Consider the following 26,327-nt stretch of genomic DNA (forward strand, 5'->3'; position numbering starts at 1 on the left):
AAACATAGTTCAGATTGTTAAACCCAAACAAATGCACCATATTATGGCTTACTTATGGAGAGAATCTTTTTCCACTGAATTTTCTTGCTGACACAACCAGAAGAGGCCTGTTGTAAAAGGGAGATAATGAATCTAAAATTTACTCTCTGCCTTCCCATTTCAGGCAGAGGAGGAGCAGCTGGAATACCCACCGTGGGCTTTGGGCCTTCTCATTAGCCTGATTGTTGTGGCTGCTCTGCCCATTCCAGTCATGTTTCTTAGGCAGCTCTTGCTGGAACGGTTTTCCCAACAGAGCCACAACTCTGGCCAGGTACGTGTACCCACCGAAGAAGAAGAAGAAGATGGAGTGCAAGAAAAAGAAAGCCCGGCTGATCTTGAGCTCGATTACCCAGGCAAGGGTTACTTGCTTGTGCCCGCAGAAGAGGGGCAGGAATAGAATGGGTGATGTACAGGTAGTCCTCGACTTACAACCACAGTGGAGCCCAGAATTTTGGTCATAAGTCATTGTGGTCATAAAATGAGGCATCACATGACCGAACTTGACTTTATGACCATTTCACAATGGTCATAAAGTGAATCACAGTTATTAAGTGAATCAGGGTCATAAAGAAAATCCAGCATATATCCAATGGGCGTTTTTTGCCATTTTTTGCTAGAAAGTGGCAAAAAATGTGGCAGATTGTGGTCACATGACCAAAACCCGCTGCAACCGGTTATACAAGTGTGTCAGTTCGCCAGGCACCCAAAATGCAATCACATGACTCTAGCAGAGTGCAGCAGTCATAACTTGGAGTACGGATCACAAATAGGTTTTCTGAAGTCTTATAACTTTGAGCAGTCGTTAAGCAGCTATTTTGAAGTGCATTGTAACTTTGAATGGTTATTAAGGGACAGTTGTTAAGTGAGAACTACCTGTATAGAATTGCAATTCTCCACCTGTTGCATTTCCAGCCTTTGACAGCCTTAATAAGAAAGAATATTTCTTTTGGTCTCACAGTCCCTGTCTGTAGAACAAGAGAAAAGTTACTTGGATCTAAAAGGAGAGACTCATTATAGTGACTTCAGAGTCTGACGCCAAATCCATCATAGCTCTTCCACTGGAAGCTATAAGCTTCTTAATTTTCAGCACTCTCAGAGTCATACTTGTCTATACCTATTCCACTCATAATGGTGGAATGGAACCTGAGTGGCTATTGGTAGGGAGGGAATTCCAAGCAAAGCATTTAAAAACAAAATCAAATATTTAATGCTAAGCGCTTATTCGTTAAAGCCTGATTACCCATTCCTAAAAGTTGAATGTATATAATCTATATGATCACAGTGTACAGTATATTTTTTAAGGTTAAGATGGAAGTGAAAGGGGGAAAATAATTTGAAATGGATTAGACTGCTTTATTGTTCTCATTTAAGCAGCATATTTCACTAATGCTTCTTTTTAAACTAAGTAGCAAAGCGTGAGGAAGGGGTTTCCAGAATTCTTTTTTTAGCCCTTAATTATAGTCCTACTGTGGGTCATGTGACTAAGAGGAAACAGGGCTTAGATCAGTGGGCAACATTCCAAGGTTCTGTCCAACTATATCTCCCAAAGAGATACACACAGGGGATTTTTCTGACAGTTTTTTTGTTTTAATCCTGGCGTGATCTGGATGACTTTAAATTTGATTTTTGTTTTATGGGCGACTTCTCCCACACCAAATTTAGTCCTATTCTGATGAACAGGCAGATAAAGTCATGAGTCCCTTTACATAATTTCTTTGCAGCATTCCATTGGGTTGGAAAGAATCAAAAAGTCAACGGTAACACAATTGGTGTGTTTAAAAAATTAATAGGGCACTAAACAGTTGTAACTTTAAACATTTTTTTAAAAATACAAAAGAAGACAATTGTTAAGGGTATCTATAGAAGCGAAGACTGCACTATTATTCCATTCTTTTAAAAAAAGCTGGCCTTTGTATGAACAGAGAAAGGACAGAAAAAACATTTGGAAAACATAAACCAGCTTCCAGATGGATAGTTTGTCATATGAGCCCCCTTTTGTGAATGAACAACACACAACAATTCCATATCATCTTGGAAAACACATGACTTGTGCTGGAGGACAGTAAAAATGAAAATGGAACAATAAAGGGCCTGTGAATAAAATATATTTAAGTAGACTCTCTTCACTTCGTTGAACCACCTTACAGTTTGAACAACTGTCAAAGAGTTTTCCGTTCCCCATGAAGGCATCTTTAAAAATTATTGGTTGGACAAATTCTGACTGGAGAATTACAGTTACTGGATTTCAAGGCACTTTATGCTCTCCAGTGATCAGTGGTAAAAGGAAATGAGGCCATCAAAAGATATGACGACTAGACACCATTGAAGTTCACACCAGCAATAGCATAGAACAACTGAAAAAAACCATGCAAGACAGGAAAAGGCGGAGACAGCTTGGAATTCCTGAGAATTGGAGATGATTGAACAGATAGCAGTGTCGTTCTGCAAAGAGAATGAATGAGATCCAGGAAGAAAAGGCCTGATGTCCAGGTGCATTTGATGCTAAAGCATCTTATGTCTCACACACTCCTCCCTATTCCCCAAAATTCATTTTAGATTGTAAGCTCCCCAAGAGCAAGGTCCCACCTGATATCTGATGACACTTGTCATGTTCTAAAGCAGTGTTCTCAACCTTGGTATATGTGGACTTCAACTCCCAGAATTCTCCACTCAGCCATGCTGATTGGGGACTTCTGGGGCTAAAAGTCCACACCTCTTAAAGTTGCTGAGGTTGAGAAACGCTGTTTTAAACTAATTTAGACTAATTGTTATTCTGGTGACTTGGAACAAGCTCTGGATTGGGACCTCTTAGGAGGGTTGTCACAAATATTTTTTTAAAAATTGAAAGAGCAAAGTTGTCAAAACACATTGCCAGTTATGCTCCTTGTTTAACCTGCACAAGGCTGCTGTAAGCAGTTATGGTGGTGCAATTTGAGAACTCTCAGTTATTACTAGTGGTATATATATTCCTTGCATAACCAAATCATAGCCTTACTTCTATATGATTCTACTTCAGTGGGAAATAAAGGGGAGGATGGACTTTTCCAGTAGTCTGTCAGAGATTATAGCTCAAAGAGCTTAAAGCTTTGGAAAAGTAGTCAATAAATAGACTGCTTGTTTTATAATATTCTCTATGGGGAATTACTGGACTTTTCAATAGTTCAATAAATGAACTGTATGTTGGGGTTTAAATTTTGTTTTGAGGACTTCCCTAATGCAGGGAAGAACAAAGCAAGTAATTAAAACACCACTGTTCTGATGACAGGTGTCAATTTATTATGAGGGAACAGAACCTGACTTCAACGAATGAGCCTTAAAGAAGAAAACATATTTAACTGTTTCCCCCTTTTTCTCCAATAAAAGCTGTTTAGCACAAACAATTGCATTGTATTAAATTCCTGGGGTGGGAAAATGTGTCCGATTTCTATCTTGGTTGATTTAAACTTCTTTATCATACATTAAAGTCCTGCAGTGGCAATAAAGATAACTTGTCAAGTTCAAATTAGGGAATTTTTCCTTGTTCAAATTAGGGCACTTAAAAACATAGATGTAGCTGTCACAATTTATTTCATTTTGATTAGGCAAACTAAGAACATCTCAGTCACTCTTAGTGCTGTAAAAGTTCCAAAATGTGAAACAGGTTGTTTCAGAGATTTTATAACAATAATAACAGAGTTGGAAGGGACCTTGGAGGTCTTCTGGTCCAACACCATTTCAGACAAATAGTTATCCAACATTTTCTTAAAAATTTCCAGTGTTGAAGCATTTACAACTTCTGGAGGCAAGTTGTTCCACTTATTAATTGTTCTAACTGTCAGGAAATTTCTCCTTAGTTCTAAGTTGCTTCTCTCCTTGATTAGTTTCCACCCATTGCTTCTTGTTCTACCCTCGGGTGCTTTGACTCCCTCTTCTTTGTGGCAACCCCTGAGATATTGGAACACTGCTATCATGTCTCCCCTAGTCCTTCTTTTCATTAAACTAGGCATACCGAGTTCTTGCAACCGTTCTTCATATGTTTTAGCCTCCAGTCCCCTAATCATCTTTGTTGCTCTTCTCTGTACTCTTAGAGTCTTAACATGTTTTTTTACATCATGGTGACCAAAACTGAATGCAATATTCCAAGTGTGGCATTATAAAGTGGTATTAACACTTCACATGATTTTGATTTTATCCCTCTGTTTATGTAGCCCAGAACTGTGTTGGCTTTTTTGGCAGCTGCTGCACACTGCTGGCTCATATCTAGATGGTTGTCCACTAGGACTCCAAGATCCCTCTCACAGTTACTACTATTGAGCAAGGTACCACATATCCCGTACCTTTGCATTTTGTTTTTTTGGCCTAAATGTAGAACCTTACTTTTTTCACTATTGAATTTCATTTTGTTAGATAGCGCCCAATGTTCAAGTCTGTCAAGATCCTTCTGTATCCTGAGCCTATCTTCTGGAGTGTTGGCTATTCCTGCCAGCTTGGTGTCATCTGCAAATTTGATGAGTTCCCCATCTATCCCCTTGTCCAAGTCATTGCTGAAGATGTTGAAGAGTACTGCGCCTAAAACAGAGCCTTAGGCTACTCCACTGCATACTTCCCTCCATGTGGATGTAGTTCCATTGAGGACTACACGTTGAGTGCGGTTGGTCAGCCAGTTACGAATCCATCTGGTGGTGGTGCTGTCTAACCCACATTTTTCTCCTTTATCTAGTAGTAGGTTATGGTCTACTTTATCAAATGCTTTACTAGATTCTCCATTCAAAATCAGATTTCATGAAATGGTTCAAAATATACTTTCCCTACTGTGTCTGTTGCCTTGAAACTCAGGCACCCAAATTTGATGTGGAGCTAAGAACTTTATCCCTGAATTTGAAAGAGACACTTTTACCTTTGCAAAAGGGCTTTTTTGCCCACCTGAAAATATGATTGATCATGAGTACAAATCACCAAGTAATTCAGGCAAAGCAAAAAGCATTTATTAAATGATGGTCAAGTCCTTTTGAAACAAATGACAAGTGTATTGTTATATGTGACACTTTAGAACTAGAGTCCTCAACCTGTGGCTTGAGCCCAACACCAGGCTGTGGCCTGTTCACAACCGGGCTGCGTGAGTGATGGGCGCCAGCAGGTCGCAGCCCCACTTTCACACAAATGAAGATGTGCGCGTGCGCAACTTCCCTCACACAAAACCATCCCTACTTCCTCCCCTCCCTCCCCCTGCTGGGCCACTGCTTTAGAAAGCCAGTGATCAAACAAAGAAAGACTTATACTTGCAAGTTTTAAGAAAAGTACAAACCCAGCTGGATATATGGGTTACATTACTCTTTCTCAGCTGGATTTCTATCTTTCTTATGACTATTGTATGAGACTTGAATAGAAAATTCTAGACAACTAGATACCAAAAATGGCAAATTTATGGGTTGCATTTTAGCTGTGTTTTAGCGACAAAAACACAAATTCTTGAATATCAAAAGATGGTTTTGGCAAAAATAGAAATAAAGTGTTTTTCTGAAGTTTAAAAAAAGGCCTAAATTGCCATGTTAAAAGTGCTAGTATCGCCTTTTAAAAAATGCTGAAGCTCCTCTTCTGCGTTTTTGTGATCAAACATGTGCCAGTCAGCTGGCTGTCGCTCATGCAGGAGCGGTGGAACCCAGAAAAGCAGCGTTCCGGCACACATGCTCAGGCCGGCATCCGGGTTGACGTGTGCATGCACGACGGCCAGTTGTTTGTCGGGCGCACTTCCATGCTGGTATCTGGGTGTTCCGGTTCCACTGCTCCCATGTGTTTGAAGGCCAGTGGGGCCATACATACCTCGTGGGATAGTTTCACGTGCCACTTCTGGCACGCAGGCCGGCTCGTGGGAATGCCAGAATTCGCCATCACGGCTCTAGAGCATGAGAAGAGCAAAAAACAATCCTTCCCCAACCCCACCAGGACCTCCGGTGGTAGGAAACAGGAGGTTTCCCTATTGCAGGTGGGCCAAAAGGCCCGAAAATCAGCTAGCCGCACATGCACATGCGCTCCAGAGCTGAGCTCACGTGCCCACCAATATGGCTACGTGTGCTACCTGTTAACTGCATGCCACACCAGATAATTCTAAGCAATTTGCCATTTGTTTATTTATTATTAAAATCATACTCAACCCATTGCATTGTCCTGAGTAACTCTGGACTGCTTACAATAGAAAAACACAAGTTATAAAAACATTTAAAGCATTAAGATTAAAATTAGCAACAATTGAGTAAAAGTTTAAAATCAAGAGCAAAGGGTTTTTTACAAGTTAAAAAAGATCATCCCAAGTTGAATTCAGTTCTTGATGATATAACATGTTCGTAAGAAGTTTCATTGGCAACAATATGGACATTTTTTGGTCATTTGAATAGCTAGTGTAGTGATTAAGGCGCTGGCCTAGAAACCAGGGGACTATAAGTTCTAGTGTTACCTTGTACATGAAAGCCGGCTGGTTGACTTTGGGCTAGTGCGCCTCTCTGAGCCCAACCCGCCTCACAGGGTTGTTGTGGGGAAAATAAGAGGAAGGCGAATTTATGTTTTAATAATACATGTGGCATAAAAATCTAATAAATAGTTTGCATTCCTGCATTTCAAATTATATCTAGTTTTTCACTTTGACTAAAGAGGTTTTTTCCCCTGCCTTGCCTTTCTATTTTAGCTCATTGAAGAATTCTTAAAACTCCCCACTACACACAACCATGATTAGGCTACTAGCCAACTGTATTTTGACGGGGTGTACAGGACAGTTAGTCCTCAACATATGACCACTATTGGTCCCCAAATTTAGGTTGCTAAGTGAGAAATTCATTAAGTGAGTTTTGCACCATTTTACAACCTCTTGCCACATTTATTAAATGAACCACTGAGGAGGTTAAATTAGTAACACTGTTGTTAAGTGGATCTGGTTTCCTCATTGACTTTGTCTGAAGGTTGCAAAAAGGGGAGCGTATGACCCCAAGACACTGCAAGTCACTTGTGAAGCACCCAAATGTAAATCACACGACCACAGGGATGCTGCAACGACCGTCAGTCACCATCAGCGCGAAAAATGGTCATAAGTCACTTTTTTCATTGCCATTGTAACTTCGAACAAGTGAACTGTTGTAAATCGAGGACTAACTATTGCGCGAACTCAATCCCGCCTGTTTTGCTTTTAGCGACCTCGGTCCAACCTTGTGCGTTTACGCAGAAGCAAATCTAACATTTTTTAAATTGAAGTTCATTTTGCTGCCCTCTACCGGCAATGACGGGGGATTAAAGTCTTTCTTCGAACGGGGCGGGGCCTCGTCCGCCTCGCACGATCCCTTACTTCGCATCGCACGATCGCTTTACTTTCGCCCCTTCCTTTAGAGAGGAACGACGGCACCGGGGTCACGTGACCCACAAAGTCGAGGAGGGGGCAGATTATGCCCTTACGTGCATTTGCTACAAAGACAGTTCTGCGCATGAGCTGACGGAAGTTTCAGTGGTTGCATTAATCCGCCCCGCCCCTCCCCCTTCCTTCCTCGGCTCTTCAAGCCGGCAACCAAAGAGGATGTCATGGCTTCAGCCCGCCTCTCCCTCTCTCGGGTGCCGCTGCATCGTCACGTGACCGGCAATGACCCTCTCCCATTCTCCGCGCTGCTTTTCCTCCCCCCATCTCTCACTTTTTTTTTTTTTTATTCCTCCTGTCCCCCTGCCGGCCGCTGGATCACGTGACTCTATAAAGCGGGTTGCCGCCTTGAGTCGGGCACAGCTGAGTAGAGTGGAGCGATGGCGGCGGCAGCGGCGGGTCCCGGGAGGGAGCGGGAGCTCCCGCCTCGCATGGAGGGTGAGCGTGCCGGGGCTCGGGGAGCAGGGAAGGCGGGGCGCGGCAGCCGGGCCAGCCTGTCGGAGGCTGGACGCCAAAGCACGCGCGAGCTGCCTCTCCGAAGACGAGGGCATGCCCGGGCATGAAGATTTCCATGGCTGCCTTTAGCCTGAGCGCCTTGATGCTGCTCCTCTCCAGCCTAGCGCCTTCCTAAGGAGACCGACTCCCGACAGTCGCCGTCCCCACCCAGCGAGTCCCCCCATTGCCTCTGCTTGGCGGAGGGTTGTAGTCTTGCCGGGCTGAGGAAGGGCAGGGCCGTGGGCATGTTTTGTTTGTGTCCGTGCGACAACCCTGCCAGGTAGGTTCAGGTGGCGGGCAAAAAAGAAAACAACCACCCTCGGCTGCCTTTGGGCTTCTGCTGCTTCCTCCTCGAGAATCTCGGGGTTTCTTTTCATCCATGGGAGGCTTTATTCTTGAAGTGATGCCTTGCCACAGGGTGGCTAAATCAGAATGAGGGTTTTGAAATGACAATAGGGGAACCTATCCTAGCAGGAGAGTTTTATTTAGCGCTCCAAAGATGCTGAACGGGGATTCCGATGAGGATCTGGTCATTGGTGATTTAGATTTCTAAAGCCACCCTACTCCAGAGCAACTTTGATTCAAATTAAAAACAAATCCACAGTGCATTAACAATGATCTGTCATTGACGATTTAGATTCCTAAAGCCACCGGACTGAAAAGCAACTCTGATTCAAATTGAAAACAAAATCACAGTACATTAATACACAAACCTCCACTCCATGAAGGAGGAGGATGAAGAAATAGGAATAGATGTATTACCAAGAACAAATCCAGATTATTGCAAGATTGGGAAAAAGCGGATTCAAAGACAGCAGAGTTGGCGGTATTCAAACCTCTGGGTGGAAGTGGGCGATGCCAGGGCAGATTTCAGGTGCTGCAACTGAGTTGGAAATGTTTGAAAAGGTTCTTTTCACGGTCTTTTCTTGTTAAAATTGTTGTAGTCACTATATTTCAAGTGGCTTGGTGCACAAAGAAGCACAATAAGTTCCTGAAAATCAAAGCCACAACAAAACATTGAAACATGAGATGGCGATGGATCATAGCATCAAAGTAGAAACTGAAAATCTATATAAGGGCAGTGTCTTCAGGAAGTTAATTAAAATGTCACAAAATCAGCACAGAAACTTTTGAATTCTTAAGAAATGAAACGAGGAAAAGCAAAAAAATGATATTGTAGTGAAGCTGAGGAGTCTATATTTCAGATGTTTCTAGATGAGGATTTTATTGGGCTAAGCTTTCCGTTTCTTAAATTGAATGAGCAAGTGCTCCAAATTTATTCATCCATTTTTAAAAACTCTTATTTGTGTCCCTCCTTCCCTCCCTCTCTCTCACACACAACACACACACAAATAAATATCCAGTAATAAAGAGAAAAATTGAGTAGCTTTGTAATGCTTTTTAATAGTAATGGGACTTTGCTCTTGGTAAGTGTCCATCTCAACCATAAATTACAAACGTTCACATTCGGTTTTGCTTTTCACATAGAACTTTTGGAGTAAAGATTTAATATGATTAGAAGATGGTAGATTTGATTTAAATCACTAAGAATCATTACTTTCTTGTACTTTGATATAGAACTACATTTTTCAATACTTTGGTACTTTTTGATTCAGTTTCTGAAAATTAGGATTACTTCGGCATTTGATATACATGGTTGTCTTATCTGGAGATTCAAAAATTATTCTCAAGTGATTTTATGGTGTGCTGTCTCAATAAGATTTAATTCCTACACTTTCTCCAGCAGAACTCAGAAATTTATTTTAAGAAACTGTACGCCCACCACCCATTCTTCCTCTTGTCCAAGTCTCTTCCATTTCCTCTCCCTCCATCTTTGTATTCTCAGTTTTACAAAGAGAGATAAGAAAATGCTATGTCTTGTCAAACATGGTCAATCAATTGGTAACCATTAACCAATATGCTGATAAAATATAATTCAAAATTCAAATGAATATTCATATTGATGTGTTTGAATTAAATAAGATCTCAATAACATTTTAAAATGTGATTTAACTAAGATCCTCATTTTTTAAAGAAAAACAGTTAATCCATCTTGATTGCCTGTTAAGATGATTTGATAATATATTTTGGTAGTTGTTCTGTTAATTTACATCTTATAGTTTAGTACTTGAACCGTATTTGTTTTATTTCTGCCTATATTTCCAAATTTGAGAAAACAAAGAGAAAAAAAATTCTCCATTTTTAAGCAAAAAAATAGAGATCCTTTGATAGGCAGAAATCAAAACTAGCAAAATGAAATTGTTTAACAATATTGAAGTTTATCTGAAGTACTAAATTTTAGAAATGTATCTAATAATTTGCCACTGTATTTTTTTACAATAAAATTCATTTTTTCACTAAAACTGATATATGAATTGGGTTTGTTTTTCCCTAGCCATTGAAATGGGTGTTGTAGTTCTTGATGTGGCCCTTTGTGTTTTCTGTTTATTTTTTGTTATAACCTATATTGATTTTTTTTTTGTTTTTGTTACAGGTTTGTTTCTTTTGACTTTTAATTCTGTTAGCTGCCCAGAAACTCTGTTGAGAGATGGGCAGCCATGTAAATAAATGAATGGTCCTTGCTACAGATATTGGTACTAACGTGTGTTAAATAATTAGTTAATTCTTTAAATTTAAAAAAGCCATGCTTAATCAGATTAAATAATAGTATTTCTAATTCATTTTTGTGTGTGGCCATAACAGAAATCTAAAAGCTACTTAGGAGCCAGAGATGATGTTGCTTAAGGAATTCTGGGAGTTGAAGTCCACACATCTTAAAAGTTGTCGAAATTGAGAAACACTGCTAGATTATTGTTCAGAGGAGTATTGCCTCTGGAAGTAGTTCTGTCTGGCTGGCTGGCTGGTTGATAATTGTCTCTAGAAGTGCCTTCTGTAAATCTGTCTCATTACTTTATCAAAATCAAGTTAGTGATCATTACGTAAAGGACAAGTCTCTGCTTGTTAGCAACTTACAATCTAAATTTAGATCAGGAGGGTTGAAAAAAGCACAAGGTATAAATGTGGCAAAAAAACAGGAAGACATAACCTGCAGCATGTTTTATGTGGATCCAGGCACTAGAGATGGTATTGAAATTTCAGAAAAATGGAATTTTACTCTGGTGTAAAACAAACATTTTTAATTGGCGCATTTTGGGGGGGTGAATGGGAGACAAGAACGTATTACTCCGGCAAAGATTCTGTCTAGATCAGGGGTCTCCAACCTTAGCCACTTTTTAAGCCTGAAGGACTTTAACTCCCAGAATTCCCCAGCCAGCAAAGTCCTCTAGGCTTAAAGTGACCAAGATTGGAGAAACCCCCCCACCCCGTTCTAGATTACATTCTTTGCTGATCATGGGGAAGTGTTGGCAGAATAGCAAACATGGGAGGTAAGAACATGTATGTGTAAAGACTCAAGAATACAGACAAAAGTTAATGGAAAAAATGGTTAAATAAGTACTGAACTTTTTGTGAACCTGGCATCACTGCTAACCTATATATCTACTTTTGCCATATGGAGCATATTTTAAAAGCAGGTTTTGGTTTCACGTTGCTCTGAAATCAGGTAAACAAAAGGCATTTTCTCATAAAAATTAATAACAAATATATGTACAGGTAGGCCTCAATTTACAATTGGCCGCTTAGTGACTGTTCTAAATTATGATGGAAACCCCCCCCTTCCCCCGGGGCTACTTACAACCCCAATTCAAAGTTCCAATGACCATTTCCCCCACCCCACCCCGGCATGGTCATGTGATCATATTTTGAGTGCTCAGTAACTGGCCCTCATCTACATCTGTTTGCAGTGTCCCATGGTCACATGACTACGATTTAATCTGTTTGTTTGACAGAAACCAGCGTTTACTTTCAATTTTCCACCCATTGGGGAAGATAGACTCACTTAACAATCATGGTAGTTACTTAATGACTGCTGCAAAAAAGGTTGTAAAATTGGCTGTGATCAGGTGACCCAACAAACAGCATGATTTGCAACCATAATTCCAGGCTAACTTACGGTCATAAATCAAGGACTACCTGCATGCAAGCTCTAAGAAACCCTGAGTCAAACCATTTTTACATTATGGCTGTAAGGCAACTTTGCTGTCCCCCTGACATCTGTGTGAGCCAGGCAGAAGAATGTTGAAGTTAGAGATGAATTATTTCTGGCTGAGTGGTTTTAGATCCTTGGTCTCTTTATTAGTTCTGTGGAGAGACTAAAAATAATGACCTGATACTTGAAACAATCACCTGAAATGATAGCTAAATATGCTGCTAGGTAAATAATTAGTCATGATAAGACTGTCTTGAAAGGAAATGAGTGGCACGTCAAAGAAATGAAAAAGGAAATTGATTTATTTTGCTAGAACTGATGAAGGAAGAAGTTGATTTTCTTTATAATCTTTTATTGACATTTGCAGCAGGTAAATTTCGGGCCTTAGGGAAGGGGTTTCTCGATTAAAAGATGAGTCAACCATGTTGACATGAGTAAGAGTGTACAAAGGTTCACATGCTGCTCTGTAAGTTTGCTTCTTAGTTTCTGTTCATCATTCTCTTAGTTTCGATTCATCAGTCATCAGTTCCATCCCCTTGGACACTGCAAGATTCACTACCCCATTTCCAGTAGATGAAAACCTTCAGGGAAGGTGAAGAAACCACTCTATGTAATGCATAACCTGTTCCATTGACCAGAAGCTCTTACTCTCAGGTTCTTCCTAATGTCTAATCTGTATCTACATCCTTGGAAGATTCATCCCATTAGCTTTGCTTTACCCTCTGGAGCAAGGGAGAATCGTCCTAACCCTAACCCTCAACAACAGGGGTGTCAAACTCAAGGCCTGTGGACCGGATCCGGGCCTCAGGGTACTTGGATTTGGCCCGTGGGGCCACCCTAGAAACAGCAAAGGACTGGCCTGCGGAGCCTCTGCCAGCGAAAACGGAGCTTGGAAAGGCCATGCTCCAATTTCTGCTGGCAGAGCGCTTGGGCCACCACAGGCATCCCCAACATGAGTGACATTGAGCTGGCCACACCCCTGGCCACACACACCCAGCCCCCCCAAGGTCAAACACAACCCTGATGTGGCCCTCAATGAAATTGAGTTTGACACCCCTGTTCTACAACAACCCTTCTGTCATTTTGGAAGGGTATGACAACCCTTTGGATATTTAAAGCTAGCTATCATGCCCGTTCTCAATCTGTTCTTCTCCAACCTAAACATGCCTAGTTCTTTTAACCATTCCTCATAGGATTAATTTGTTTTCCACATCTTTCATCATCCTGGAAGTTCTTCTCTAGACTAGTTTCTGTTGATCAAGTGCAGGACTCAGCACAATACTCTTGAGGCCTGACCAACGACAATTACTTCCTGTGATATGCTCCTCTTGATGCTCTTCAAGAGATTTTTGGCCGCCTTTTCAGCTGCATTACCCTATTAGAATAGGTTGAGCTTGTGATTCATTAGTACAGGGGTCTGCAAACTTGGCTCTTTTAAGACTTGTGGACTTCAACTCCCATAGTTCCTCAGCCAGCAAAGCTGGCTGAGGAACTATGGGAGTTGAAGTCCACAAGTCTTAGAAGAGCCAAGTTTGCAGACCCCTGCATTAGTACATCTAAGTACCTCTTACATGTGCCGCTCCTGAACCAGATTTTTCCTGTCCTGTACATCTCTCATTTTCCTTATCTAGTTGCATAATCTTATATTTCCTCTTACAAGTAGATCACAGCTTACCACAGTTCATTTAGTGACCATCCAAAGGGCACTGAAAATGTGACTTATGACTCCTTTTCATACTTAACAACCATTGCAGCATCCCCGTGGTCACATGATCATAATTCACATGCTTTGGCAATTGGCTCGTACTTATGATGGTTGCAGTGTCCTGGGGTCATGTGATCTTCTTTTGCGACCTTCTGCCATGCAAAGTCAATGGGGAAGCCAGATTCACTTAATAATTGTTAACAATTGCACTGATTCACTTAATAACTGTGTTGTAACAACTGTCTCACTTAGCAAGGTACGTTTTGGTCTCAAATATGTTCGCAAGTGGAGGACTCCCTGTACTTATTTTTAATGTACTTGTTTTTGCCTGTTATTCTAACCTAAGTCTGTTTGGATTTTTCTCCCGTCCTCCCTAATATTAGCTTTGTTTTGGCTTACCTTGTTAAACAACTCAAGCTGTTGCCATTTATTAGGCATGTCATAACAAAACATATAAACTATGTTATAATAAAGGCACGTGGCCCATAGTGCTATTGTGCCAGTCAGTTGAGTTCTGCCATTTGCTGAGCAAGATGTGATGATGACAGACCGTAATAGGGATTAGATGAGTCATAGAGAAGGGAAATTCTTTATATCCTGGGAGTGGGATTCCAGTACAAGCGGTCCTCAACTGCAGTGGAGCCCAGAATTTCCATTATTAAATGAGGCAGTTGTTAAGTGACTTATGTTTCATTTTATGACCTTTTTGTTGTGGTTGTTAAGTGAATCGCTATAGTTGTTAAGTGAATTGTGCAGTCGTTAGGCGAATGTGACTTCTCCCATTGATTTTGCTTGTCAGAAGCTGCCTAGGAAGGTAGCCGATGACAATCCCAGGACCATGCAACCATCTTAAATGTATACCAGTTGCCAAGCACCTGAAGTTCGATTGTGTGACTTTGGGGAGGCTGCAACGGTCATAAGTGTGAGAACTGGTCACAAGTCACTTTTTCCCCGTTCCATTCTAATTTTGAATGGTCATTAAACAAAAATAATTGTAAAATCAAGGAGTACCTGTAGTTCAACGATGTGAAGCAGGATGCTGAGCTGGGCAGAGCTTAGATCTTAATCAACTTGACTCTTTTGATCCTGGAGACTTTTCTCCTCCTCATTGCTCCTTTGCTTCTCTCCCTTTCAGGCACAAGTTCAGATCAAATCCTTCAGACAGGAACCATTCTTCTCAAAAGGTGAGTTCTATATCTTCAGCAAATATCTGGACCAGGGTTTCTCAGCCTTGATGAGATTAAAGAGGTATGGAATTCTGGAAATTGAAGGTGCTAAGGTTGAGAAGCTAAGATTGAGAAGTACTACTCTAGAGGCATATCGTTCCTCTCTTGGAGGAACTAGCAATAAAGCCAAGACTTTGAGCTGTTGATTTTTCTGCGAAGACCTGCAATGACAGAGCCGGTTGAGATCTCGGGCTGAAAATTCCCATATGATTTATTTTATTTTACTGGGATCCTGTTTCAGCTTTATCAGGGATCGGGTACAGTGCTGTGGAGATTCGGAACGCATTGAGGTGACCATGGCAGAGCTTGAAAATCCAGAGGCTCAGGCTTGTAATTCCAATACCAAATCACTAAGTGACTGCCTGCGCCGGATTGGAGATGAGCTGGATGGAAACACGGAGCTGCAGAGGTAACGTGATCAAACTTCAGTGTTTTTTTGCGCCATCACTATAGCCATTATTTATTTTTTAGAAGATCTAAATTGTTATTTGCAGTCCCATTATTCATGAACACTTATAAGCAACAATAACGGTTGGGGAGTGGGGAGAGAACTATAGGGAGACTTTGACTTACAATGCAGTGGAGCCCAGAATTTCCATCATAGTCATATGTTGAGGCACCCATCTGGCCGACCCAATTTTATGTTATATTTTGTAGTAGTTGTAGCCTATTGTCCATTTTTTAAAATTATTAGATACGTTATCCATAATGGGCAGATTTTGCCTGAAACTGGAAGTAAAATATTGGAGGTGGTGACTTTTTGAGAGCTGCAGGTAACAAAATTTCATTTTAATGTATGCCGATTAATATACATTCAAAGTGACAATAAAGTTATATTCTCTTTCTTTCTGTCCCTCTCTCTCTCTCTCTCTCTCTCTCTCTCTCTCCCCCCCCTCCAGCAAAATACACACGTGCCCGCCCACACACTGTAAATCATAGTCACATGACCATAGGAAGCTGCAAAGGGTCATAAATGTGGGCCAGTTACCAAGCGCCCAAAATATAATCACATGGCTCCTGGGTGTCAGTGCTGCCACTGGAACTTTGAAATCCAGGTCATAAGTATCTTTTGGAGGACAGTATAGCTTTAAACAGTGGCTAAATCATAAGTCAAGGAATACCTGTTGTATAAAATCCCCAGAGTTCAGATATATCTGCTATTAGTCTCCTGCCTAATAGAAGTAAGCTTTGCATTCATATAGTTACTGCTTTTCTGTCTGCTGTTAATCCCTTTGACACCTCTGTGTAATCTTGAACTGATTAAATCAATCAATTAGTTTTATTTATATTTAAGTACTGCAGTTTGCAGAGCATTGCACAGTAAAAATTAAAGCCTATATAATTGGTTATATCAGTTGTTCAAATGCCATGTAAATCGTTACAGAACGTTGTAGTCTAACAAATCCTATACAGAGGACAGATACGCTTGGACAATTTTTAAAATAATTATGTTTATTTTTGATAGGAGCCCCCCAAGCCAAAACTAATGCTATGTGAATTGCTCTGGATTGAGTGTTGCAAGGCAGAGGTACCAGGACTAGGAATAGTATGCATCTATTTGATATTGCCAATTTGATGCCAAGTGAGCCTGGGAGTTCCTTAGAGGAAATTTGACTTAATTGGATAATGCAATTTATAATCTACCTGATTCTTCACACACAGAGCTTTTGTTCGGAAGTGAATTGTAGTCCCAGCACTTTAGGAACGTGTCTGGGTGGCAAAAGCGAGATGGCAAAAGAGAGCCAGTTTAATGGCTCTAATGGTTAAGGCACCAGAAAAGCAGGAGAAACAATGAATTCAAGTTCCGCCTTAGCCATGAAAGCTGGCTGGGTGACTTTGGCCCAGTCACTCTCTCTCAGCCCAACCCACAGCACAGGGTTGTTGGTTGTTGTGGGGAAAATAAGAGAAGGAAGGTTGTTGGATATGTTTGCTGCTTTGAGTTATTTGTGAAAATAATGAAGGCAGGATACAAATAAATGAATGAAAGCTGCCTATTTCAGCTTGACAGCTCTCTCACTTTCTCCTTCCAGGTCTAGTGAATTTCTTACAAATGACTTCAAAGAGCTTAAGCTTTACAGGAGGCCAAAATTTAACTCTGCATGAATCATTTAAAAAAAACTGCATTGTATTAGGTTTACTGAGCTTATCCCAATATTTGACTGTCTCTAGTTTAGACTGGTTTGTTTGTTTTTTGCTTTTTTTTTATTTATTGTTTTTTTATTATTATTTTTTGCTTCACCCTACAGGATGATAGAACAAGTTCAGATGTATCCCCCCAAGGAAGTTTTCTTTCGAGTGGCTGCTGAGATGTTCTCGGACGGTGCTTTTAACTGGGGCCGTGTGGTGGCATTGTTTTATTTTGCATGCAAGTTGGTCCTAAAAGTAAGTATGTCATTTCTAGTCTTCCCCTTTTTCACACACCCTTCCCAGCTGCTGTCCATTTTGGGCTTCCTTTTCATGGACTTCTCCCCATCTTGGCTGTTTTTAATAACTAACTTTTTTTTCTTTCTTGATTTTGTCATTTTTCAACAGGTAGTGTGCAGTAAATTACCAGAGCTCCTAAGAACTGTCATCAGCTGGACGATGGAATATATCCAGGAACATGTCCTGTCCTGGATCCAAGCCCAGGGAGGATGGGTGAGTTTACTTATTAGATTTTTTTTATCCCAGCTTTATTACTTTATAAGTAACTCAAGATGGCAAATATACATAATACTACTTCCTCCTTCTATTTTCCCTACAACAACCTTTTGAGATGGGTTGGGCTGAGAGAAAGTGATTGCACAAATTCACCCAGTCAGCTTTCATGCCTAAAACAGGACTAGAATTCACAGTCTCTTGGTGGCTGGCCCAAAGTCACTCAGCCAACTTTCCTGCCTAAGGTGGGACTAGAACTCAGAGACTTCTGGTTTCTAGGCCAGCACCTGAACCACTATACCAAGCTGACTCTCATTTACAGTGTAAAGGTCATTTAAAGTAATTTAGAGTTTACAGGGACTTTACATTGACTTCCTTCAGATTAGAAAACATTTATCAAAGATGTAAGCCGATTTCAGTTTTTTAATATCAAAACTCCAGGCAGTGGTGAAATCTGAACCGGTTTATTACCGGTTCGCTGGCTACACATGTGCTCTGCATGCATAGTGCACACCACACACCAAATGTGAGGTGCGCATGCACAGTGCACGCCAAAAGGAGGCATGGGGTAAGTAGAACAGTATGCAGGGGGGGTGATCAGCTGTGGTGTCCAATCTTTTTTTTTTACTTTTAAAAGCATTTTTTAACAACCTATTTGGCCAAAGAAGTTGTAAAAAAATGCTTTTAAAAGTAAAAAAATCGGCACTGACAATCACGCGGCTCATCTGTGATTGTTAGAGCCTTTTTTTTTTACCTTTTATAAGCATTTTTTTACAACCTCTTTGGCCAAAGATGTTGTAGAAAAAATGTTTTTAAAAGTAAAAAAAAAAGGCTGATGATCGCGGGGCTCAGCTGTGATCGTCAGAGCCTTTTTTTTACCTTTTAAAAGCATTTTTTACAACCTATTCGGCTGCTTTTAAAAGTTAAAAAAAGGCTCTGACGATCACATGGCTCAGCTGGGGGGGGCAGGGATTTTTGCTACCGGTTCTCTGAACCACCCGCCACCATCACTACCGGATCAACCAGTCCAAACAGGGGGCATTTCACCCCTGCTCCAGGGCCCACGAACTAAAGCTTTGTGCAGTATAGTTAATTCTGAGCATAAGCATATATTGAGATGAGTTTGCTCGGCCCACTAAGCTAAGATTTACTTAGCTGTATGTTTTAGTAATCCACAGTTCTGATTGTGTACAGTACACTAAGCCATATATTATGGCTTTAAAAATTATTGAATTAGCAATAGCACCTAGTAATAGCAATAGCCCTTCGACTTATATACCGCTTCATAGTGCTTTTACAGTCCTCTCTAAGCAGTTTACAGAGTCAGCATATGCCCCCCCCCCAACAATCTGTGTCCTGAATTCCTACAGATTAAGCCAAAGCCAGACAAATCACATGGTGGTTTAGTATGTGGTGAGAACCGGTCACATTGATCTTAGTAGTTCACTCAGGAATAGAGGCTGTCAAGTAATTAAATTCCTTTTTATATTTAACAAAAAAAAAAGAGGAAAGATTTGAAGTGTTCTTAAAGTTCCTCTCTTCTTATTATCTTTTATGTCTTTTCTCCCAGCAGAACAATTCCTGAACATTTCTTGAGTTTACGCCATCCCAAAATTTTCAGCCGTCATGGATTTTTGTTTAAAAACTTTCTTTCCCCATAACCATACAGTAGCTGGGAAACAAAGAGAGCCTGTGTGGTTCAGATGTTGAATTGATTCTAATGGTGGGGGTGGGGGAGTGGACAGATTAAGACCACTATTGCTGAATGTTTTGGAAGTGCTCTGTCTCAGCCCAGCCTCCTTCACAAAATCGCTGTGAAAATGTGGGCTTTCATGGGGCAACTGTAAACATGACGCTGATGCTTGTGCAGGTAATCCTCAACTTGTGAATGTAACTGAACCTGACCCCAAAGAAGCCAACCCAATTTTCAGACTTTATTCATTTGCACAATCATTAAGTGAATGCCATGGTCATTAAATGAACCAATAGTTTGCTAAGGGGCCTTTTTGCCCAAAAATGGAAGTACCATAAATGAGAATTTTCAGCCTTGCAGTCACATACCTGTAGGAGACTTCAAATGGCCATCAAAGTGACCTAGTTGCCTCGGGCTTGAAATACAGTCACATGACTTGTGGCTGTCAGAACTTCAAAACCAGGTTGTCAGTACGTTTTTGAGGGTCCATCGTTATGACCACAGGTCATAAAATGAGGATTACCTGTATTGCTGTAACGTTTCACTATAAGATGTCTTTGTGTTCTTGCTCCCTTTGTTGTTTGTCCCTTCCAGGAAGGCCTCCTCTCCTTTTTCGGCACCCCCACTTGGCAAACCATTGCTGTCTTTGCTGCGGGGGTCTTGACTGCCTCACTGACCTTCTGGAAGATGTCTTAATCCTCAGCCCCCTCCTCAAGGAGGACCTTTTCCTTACAAGAACAAGTGGAGGAGGGGCAGGTTCCCCCCCACCATTTCCTAACCAAGAAAAAAACGTTTTAGGATTCCTTTTCAGACCTGTGCTGTTGCTCATATTTGGTGCCTTTTTTTCAAAAAAGTTGCACACTTTTTTGTTTTGACAAGTGTGTACTTCTCGCTTGCTTTTTCCAATCAATCAGCCTCTTGGACTTAGAGGTCCGAAGACATTAAGATTCTACAGTTTTGAAACAATGACGGGGAACAAGGTTGAAGGATGCAAGTTGATTAGTTCTCTCTACCAGCAGTTTGCAAATAACTGCTAAACGTTTATACCGATTTTTGGAAGATTAATCCCAGATTTCTTCTGCTAGCAGAAATAGCAGTGCATTTGTCCAGCATCCTCAGATTAGATGTTTTCTAAGGGATCCGTGCAAACAAGTTTTGATACTTTATGTTTTTCTTTCCTCGAACAGAAACTGAATTTTGGCAATATCCTGAGAGAAAACCAACTTCTCTCCTTAGTAAACTTTGAATAAATTACACTTCTGCTGGTAAATCTTTTTTAAAAAACAAAAGAACAACAACAGGTCATTGATCTGGTCACAATCAAAGTAGAGGAAATATTTACAAGCCTTTTGCAACTATTGATGCGTACAGGACTTTTTTGGCTGACTTTTTACACAGGAACTGTATTGCTGGAAAATGAGAATTTGGAAGCCATCCTTCGTTCTGCTAGATCTGTGTTTTTCTGTAGAAATGCTCTGAGGGACACTAAATAGAAACATGTTCTAATCTAAATGGGTCTGTCCCCAGTCCAAGCAAACAGAAGGTGAGAAAAATGCTTTATAAAAGCAACATGTCTCCAGGTGAAACACAGAAGACATCGCAAGATTGAGACGAAATGACTGGAAGATTCCCTTCCCTTTACTGCTTCATTCTGTCCTCATAGGAAATAACTTTTCACTTGCCTTGGAGATCTGAGTCAAGAAATGGAGAAGAGAGAATGCAAAGGGCTTCTGATCTATTTATTCTACAAGAATTTTTTTTTCATTGCTCGCTTCTTCTCCGTTTCTATATTTTACCTCAGCCTTCCCCAATCTTGTGATCTCCAGAAGTTTCTCAAATAGTATGCTGGTTGGGAATTCTGGAAGTTGCATTCTTAATCGATTTGAAAGGGGCCAAGTTGAGGGAACCTGTTGACTCGAATCACCCTTGGAGGTTTCTTTAGTCTTTAGACTTGGCCAAATAAAAAAGAAATCTCCAGGAAATCCAGCAAGTCATACTCTCTTCTACCATATCCTAGTACTTTGTATCTCATTATAGCTGTGATAACGGTTGAGACATTTGGCTGCATGTGACTATTGTGGGGTTGTTTGCTTTTTTGGCTACATTGCTTCTTTATTTTCATGTGTGCAATGATAAACATTGTGACTGCAGATCTATGTGCAAAAGATGGAGCATCTGCTTATATGCCCCCAAAGTATGCCCACATATTGATACCCATCTTGGATTATGGATTTCACGTTGATATTTATTGGTATGCAGGAAATATTTATCATTCTCGGATCAGGAATAGAAACATGATCCTCCAGATCAATGGTTAAATGCCTATGGAGATTCTCAGTCATCCATGTCATAGTTTGCCCAACTATGGGACATCTGTGGGACTCCAGATTAATGTTTCTCAATCTCAGCAATTTAAAGACATGTGGACTTCAACTTCCAGAATTCTGGGAATTGAAGTCCACAAATCTTCAAGTTGCCACAGTTGAGAAACATTGCTCAGGATGCTGCTGAATTATAAATTCCCAGCTGCTTCAACTGCCATGGGTGTTGCTGGGAATTTGTACTTCAGCAGCCTGTAATGAGGAGGCCACATATTCCCACCCCTGGTTTTAACATTTCCCAAAAGTATTTACATTCACTTTTATCTTCCAGTCGATCAACGGATAATCAAAATGTGTCTTTACACTTCTGTAAAGTGTACAGTGTTTGCCTTCCAAATGAATCTTTTCAAGCTATATTGAACTAGAAGGGGGTGGGCCAAATAATATATTGTTGAGCTATTTGACCAGGAGTTAGGGTACTGAAATTGTTGTGGTGTATCAAGCTAAGTGAGAGACACACAAAAAAAAAAAAATCAGCAATACCAGTTCTATTGCTTATTTGGTGACTTTTGGTCATCAGTCTTCCCTGTTGCTGCCACAACATCTTTGTTGTTTTAGCTTCCAGGAATGAAAGATGGCATGCATAGCTCTGATAACCTACATTGGGTTAGACCAGGGATGGGGAACTATGGCACTTTTATGACTTGTGGACTTCAACTCCCAGAATTCCTGAGCCAGCCATGCTGGAATTCCCAGGAATTCTGAGAGTTGAAATCCACAAGTCATAAAGGGGCCATAGTTCTCCACCTCTGCCTTAGACTATTGGTGTCTTTCACACAATTTAGTCCTAGCCCTGTTTGTAAAGCAAGTAATCTCTGCTAGTGAGTGAGCATGTATGCCAATTTGCATCCCCTAAAAAAAAAAACCCAGCTCACTGTGTTTTTCACTCACCATAAGGTTGCCTGGTGCTGTTCCTTAAAATTGTGGCCTTCCAGGTCAAAAAGAGCCAAGGTACGAGCATTGGGAATCCAGATGGTCCCATCCATCAGAGATGTTTAAAAAAAAAAAAGCTGGCACATGGGGTTTAAACTCCCCCCCCCCACTGCCACTTGTGGCTTCCTTCTCAGCATGTTTTGTGAACAAAGCCAATATAAGCTATCATTTGATAGTGCTAGGACTGCCAAATCTGTCAGACATTGATCGGTGGCAACCATCAAGTAGGAGTCAGGGAATTCTTTCAGATCATTCTTAGTTGCAAAGAAATGGTTGTGGCAAATGTGGTAGAGGATTTTTAAGGCGGTGGTTATCCAGTTCTAGAAACCTGGTTTTTTTCCATCCTCTTGCCAATTCTAAGTGGGGTATCCCTGTCAGACTACCTGATACAGTTGTACATTCTTCTGTCGTTGTGCTCAATTTATATAATGGCAGCACATCAAGCTAGGCTAACATCTGAGATCTGTTTTGTTATCCTTTGTAGATTTAGCCAGCGAATGACCCTTCTATTCATCCAAGCACATTGGTTCAGCTGGATGCTACAAGTTGCGGCTGGAGATGAGAGATAATGAGAGATAAGGTTTAGGGGCAGTGAATGCAGTGGAGGCAGGAGTGGGTCAATATGAATTAATTGTACTTGAATAATTATATTGGGGAGGGATTTTGTTACCTCAGGGGGTTGGGTTAGGGAGGGAATGAATTGCCATTAAGGGTTGGGCTTAGGTAGTCCGGACAAATTCCATTTTTCTCAGAAGAGCCAGAAGCAGAACAATGCATAAAAAACATGGGTTTGTGGACGCTGAGGCTTCTGTTGTAATTCTTTAAAGTATTTTGGGGTGCTGTGGATTTTCATAATATAATAATTTTGGAATTGTGAAGTAAAAGAGTCCAGGAGTGTGAATTTACTGGACTAGGGGTGGGTTGGATTGGGTTTATCTAGATCTTTGGCTTACTTTTTGTAGTGCTTTGATATTTCAAGCTGTGTGGGTTTTTTTCTTTCAAAATTTCTGGCTCTTTGAGGAGGTGTGGCTTATAGATAGCATGGCTGTGTTTTATGGCATTAGTTTGGGATTAGCAGGCAACAATGCTGTGGGATTTTTGGGCAGTTGGCTATTAATTGTCAATTGAGATTCAGTTATGCCTAAATCTGTGCTGTGTCGCCCTGGATTTGTACCTTCATATGGATGATGTTTTGTTTTTGTTCAGATGCTTATTTTGCATCATGCTTCCCTTCCCCAAAAGTATGGGGGACCCTTCTCATTGCACCAGCATGTTCAATTATTCTTTTGCCACCCAGTGTTAAAAATACACGCATCTTGCACATGGGCAAGTAGCCAATGTGAAACAAGTAGCTACAACAAATAACCCTGGGTGGATTGCCTCTGGGCGTTTATCTTTCTTAGCCAACAGTCTTCATGGATGGGCAAGTTCCTGAGGAACTGTTCAGTTCCTCCTGCTCCATATCCCCTTAACTCAGCACAGGACCTCTGTGCTACATCAGTAGACTGCTGAGATGAAGAGTAAGTCTTAGCCCAAAGTTCCTGTTCCAAAGCTCCAAAGTTAGCCAGAGGTAGTGTTGATGGTTGCTCAGCCAGCTTAAGTTTTTCATCTTTGCCATCAGATTCACTTCATTTATTTGTTCAGAAGGCAAGGAAGGAAGGAAACAATATTTGAAACTGTCAGCCGTGTGGGCAATTTAGACAGAACGCTATTCTCTTAGCTGGCCCCAATCTGGTATCTTTGCCTGCTTAATCATCTATCCTAACAAGCTGTCATGTTTTCAATCAGGAATTAAATTCTTGAATTATGTATATTTCTGGGGTTTGACATATACCGCAAGAGGTCTGCAGGCCTGAGACACAGTGGCTGACATGGTCGGTAGCTGTGCCTCTTAAGGTTGGAATCCAGTCACATCTGATTGTAAAGCCAACGTTAACATGCACCCAGGTTAGCTGTTCTATTGTTCAAGTTTATTCATGTCTGTATTTTCTATGCAATTGACCCTTCCCTTACTTAGGCAATAGTTTCTACATTTTTTTTAACAAAAAAGTTTTTTTGAAAACTACCTTACCATTTTATAATTTTTTAAAAAAATGTTTGATTCATCTTTAATCTGTCAATTGAAGTTACAATGGATTTTTTTTGTTAGTGTGGAAATTAAAAATGAGAAAAAAAAACTTAACTTGCATGTTCCAGAGTTGTCTGTACAGAAATGATGCCGTAAGAAACTACAACTGATAACAAGGACATCACTTCAGTAGATTTCAGAAAATGTGATTTTTATGTCTTCAGTGATGTAAATGTTGTTCAGCACATCATGTACTTCAGTTTTTTAGGACTAAAAACTTATATTGTATGTCCCAAGTCTATTGTTGCAAAGCTAGTTGGAAGAAATGCCCAGTCAGTCTCATCCATACCTTCCTTGTGTTCACCAAGAGAGGCTACACATCCAATATTGGTGTATTCAATAAAGCACTGCTGACTGGGGGATTCTGGGAATTGAAATATACAAATACCACTTTATAATGCCTTGGTAAGACCACACTTGGAATACTGCATCCAGTTTTGGTCACCACGATGTAAAAAAGATGTTGAGATTCTAGGAGTGCAGAGAAGAGCAACAAAGATGATTAAGGGACTGGAGGCTAAAATATATGAAGAACGGTTGCAAGAATCCGGTATGTCTAGTTTAATGAAAAGAAGGACTATGGGAGACATGATAGCAGTGTTCCAATATCTCAGGGGTTGCCACAAAGCAGAGGGAGTCAAGCTATTCTCCAAAGCATCTGAAGGCAGGATGAGAAACAATGGATGGAAACTAATCAAGGAGAGAAGCAACCTAGAACTGAGGAACAGTTAATCAGTGGAACGACTTGCCTCCAGAAGTTGTGGCTGCTCTAACACTGGAGGTTTTTAAGAAGAGATTGGACAACGATTTGCCTGAAATGTTACAGGGTTTCCTGTCTAAGCAGGGGGTTGGACTAGAAGACCTTCAAGGTCCCTTCCAACTGTTATTCTTTTCTATTTTCTATTCTTTCCTATCTTCTATTCCATTCCATCTTAAAAGTGGCTGAGGTTGAGAAACACTGCACTAAGCCATAAAACATGGTTAGCTAATCACAGTTCCTGGAGTCCTCAACATATGACCATAACAGACCAGAATTGCCATTGCTAAGCAAGAAGGTTGTTAAGCGAGTTGCATCCAATTTTTTTGCCCCAGTTAACTGAATCACTGCTGTTAAGTGAATCGTGGTTATTAAGCAAATCATGCTTCCCCTGAGCCAGATTTGAGTTGGCTTGGAAGCCGGCTGGGAAGATTGCAAATGATTACGTGACCTGGGATACTGTAACATCATAAATACATTGTAACTTCAAGTGGTCACTAAATGAATGATTGTAAGTTGAGGATTGCCTGCATTTGTTTAAGAGTTCATATATATATAATGCTGGCCTCCCCAAAAACTCCCAGCAATTCACAAAATAAAAATTCAAAAATAATAATACATCATAAAATCCATAATGATCCGTCCATTTTGATACCTCTTCACTGGTGACAGCGATATTGTTAAAATCACACTTCGTAAAAGCTTTGACACAGAAAAACAACAGAGTCTAATCATGTACATGGTGAGAAAAATCAATCTTGCAAGTTTAAAATACAGATGGCATAGGGAACAAAGCTATTAAAGAATTTGGTAGTCCTAGGAATATTTCAAAACCTCCCAAAGGGGAGCAACAGAAACAAGCCATGAAGTGGGTGTGTGGAGTCTCTAACAATGCTTTGTTAGACACATAGCG

At 40.6% G+C, this 26,327-nt stretch overlaps 2 protein-coding genes across 4 annotated transcripts in view; both read left to right on the forward strand.

Annotated features, from left to right (window-relative positions):
• SLC6A16 (solute carrier family 6 member 16) overlaps nucleotides 1-3,419 on the forward strand; it is a 52,455-nt gene extending 49,036 nt beyond the window's left edge. The window contains exon 13 of the mRNA XM_058181441.1: nucleotides 164-3,419. Within this exon, the coding sequence (XP_058037424.1) occupies nucleotides 164-436 (273 nt within the window). The 3' untranslated portion in view covers nucleotides 437-3,419. The remainder of the gene's footprint in view (nucleotides 1-163) is intronic.
• Nucleotides 3,420-7,586: 4,167 nt separating this feature from the next.
• Nucleotides 7,587-24,711, forward strand: LOC131197615 (apoptosis regulator BAX-like). 3 transcript variants are annotated; one of them, XM_058181889.1, is made up of 6 exons: nucleotides 7,587-7,849; nucleotides 14,795-14,843; nucleotides 15,127-15,294; nucleotides 17,132-17,267; nucleotides 17,418-17,522; nucleotides 19,096-19,803. In XM_058181889.1, the coding sequence occupies exons 1-6, from the start codon at nucleotides 7,792-7,794 to the stop codon at nucleotides 19,105-19,107; spliced, it is 528 nt and encodes a 175-aa protein (XP_058037872.1). In that variant the 5' UTR covers nucleotides 7,587-7,791; the 3' UTR covers nucleotides 19,108-19,803. The 3 variants fall into 3 exon arrangements, with proteins under 3 accessions (XP_058037872.1, XP_058037870.1, XP_058037871.1); XM_058181887.1 differs by lacking the exon at nucleotides 19,096-19,803 and adding an exon at nucleotides 19,810-24,711 and having other exon boundaries at nucleotides 7,613-7,849; XM_058181888.1 differs by lacking the exons at nucleotides 7,587-7,849; nucleotides 19,096-19,803 and adding exons at nucleotides 11,632-12,546; nucleotides 19,810-24,711.
• Nucleotides 24,712-26,327: the final 1,616 nt, after the last annotated feature.

The sequence above is a fragment of the Ahaetulla prasina genome, chromosome 4, assembly GCF_028640845.1.
Source record: "Ahaetulla prasina isolate Xishuangbanna chromosome 4, ASM2864084v1, whole genome shotgun sequence".
Taxonomy (NCBI): Eukaryota; Metazoa; Chordata; class Lepidosauria; order Squamata; family Colubridae; genus Ahaetulla; species Ahaetulla prasina.

What these genes read in the sequence shown, in the direction of transcription:
- LOC131197615 (XM_058181887.1), top strand. Translation starts at nt 7,792, where the DNA reads ATGGCGGCGGCAGCGGCGGGTCCCGGGAGGGAGCGGGAGCTCCCGCCT. An exon ending in GCTCCCGCCTCGCATGGAGG is followed by an intron (nt 7,850 to 14,794) that starts GTGAGCGTGCCG and finishes TCTCCCTTTCAG; the next exon opens with GCACAAGTTCAGATCAAATC. An exon ending in CATGCAAGTTGGTCCTAAAA is followed by an intron (nt 17,268 to 17,417) that starts GTAAGTATGTCA and finishes ATTTTTCAACAG; the next exon opens with GTAGTGTGCAGTAAATTACC.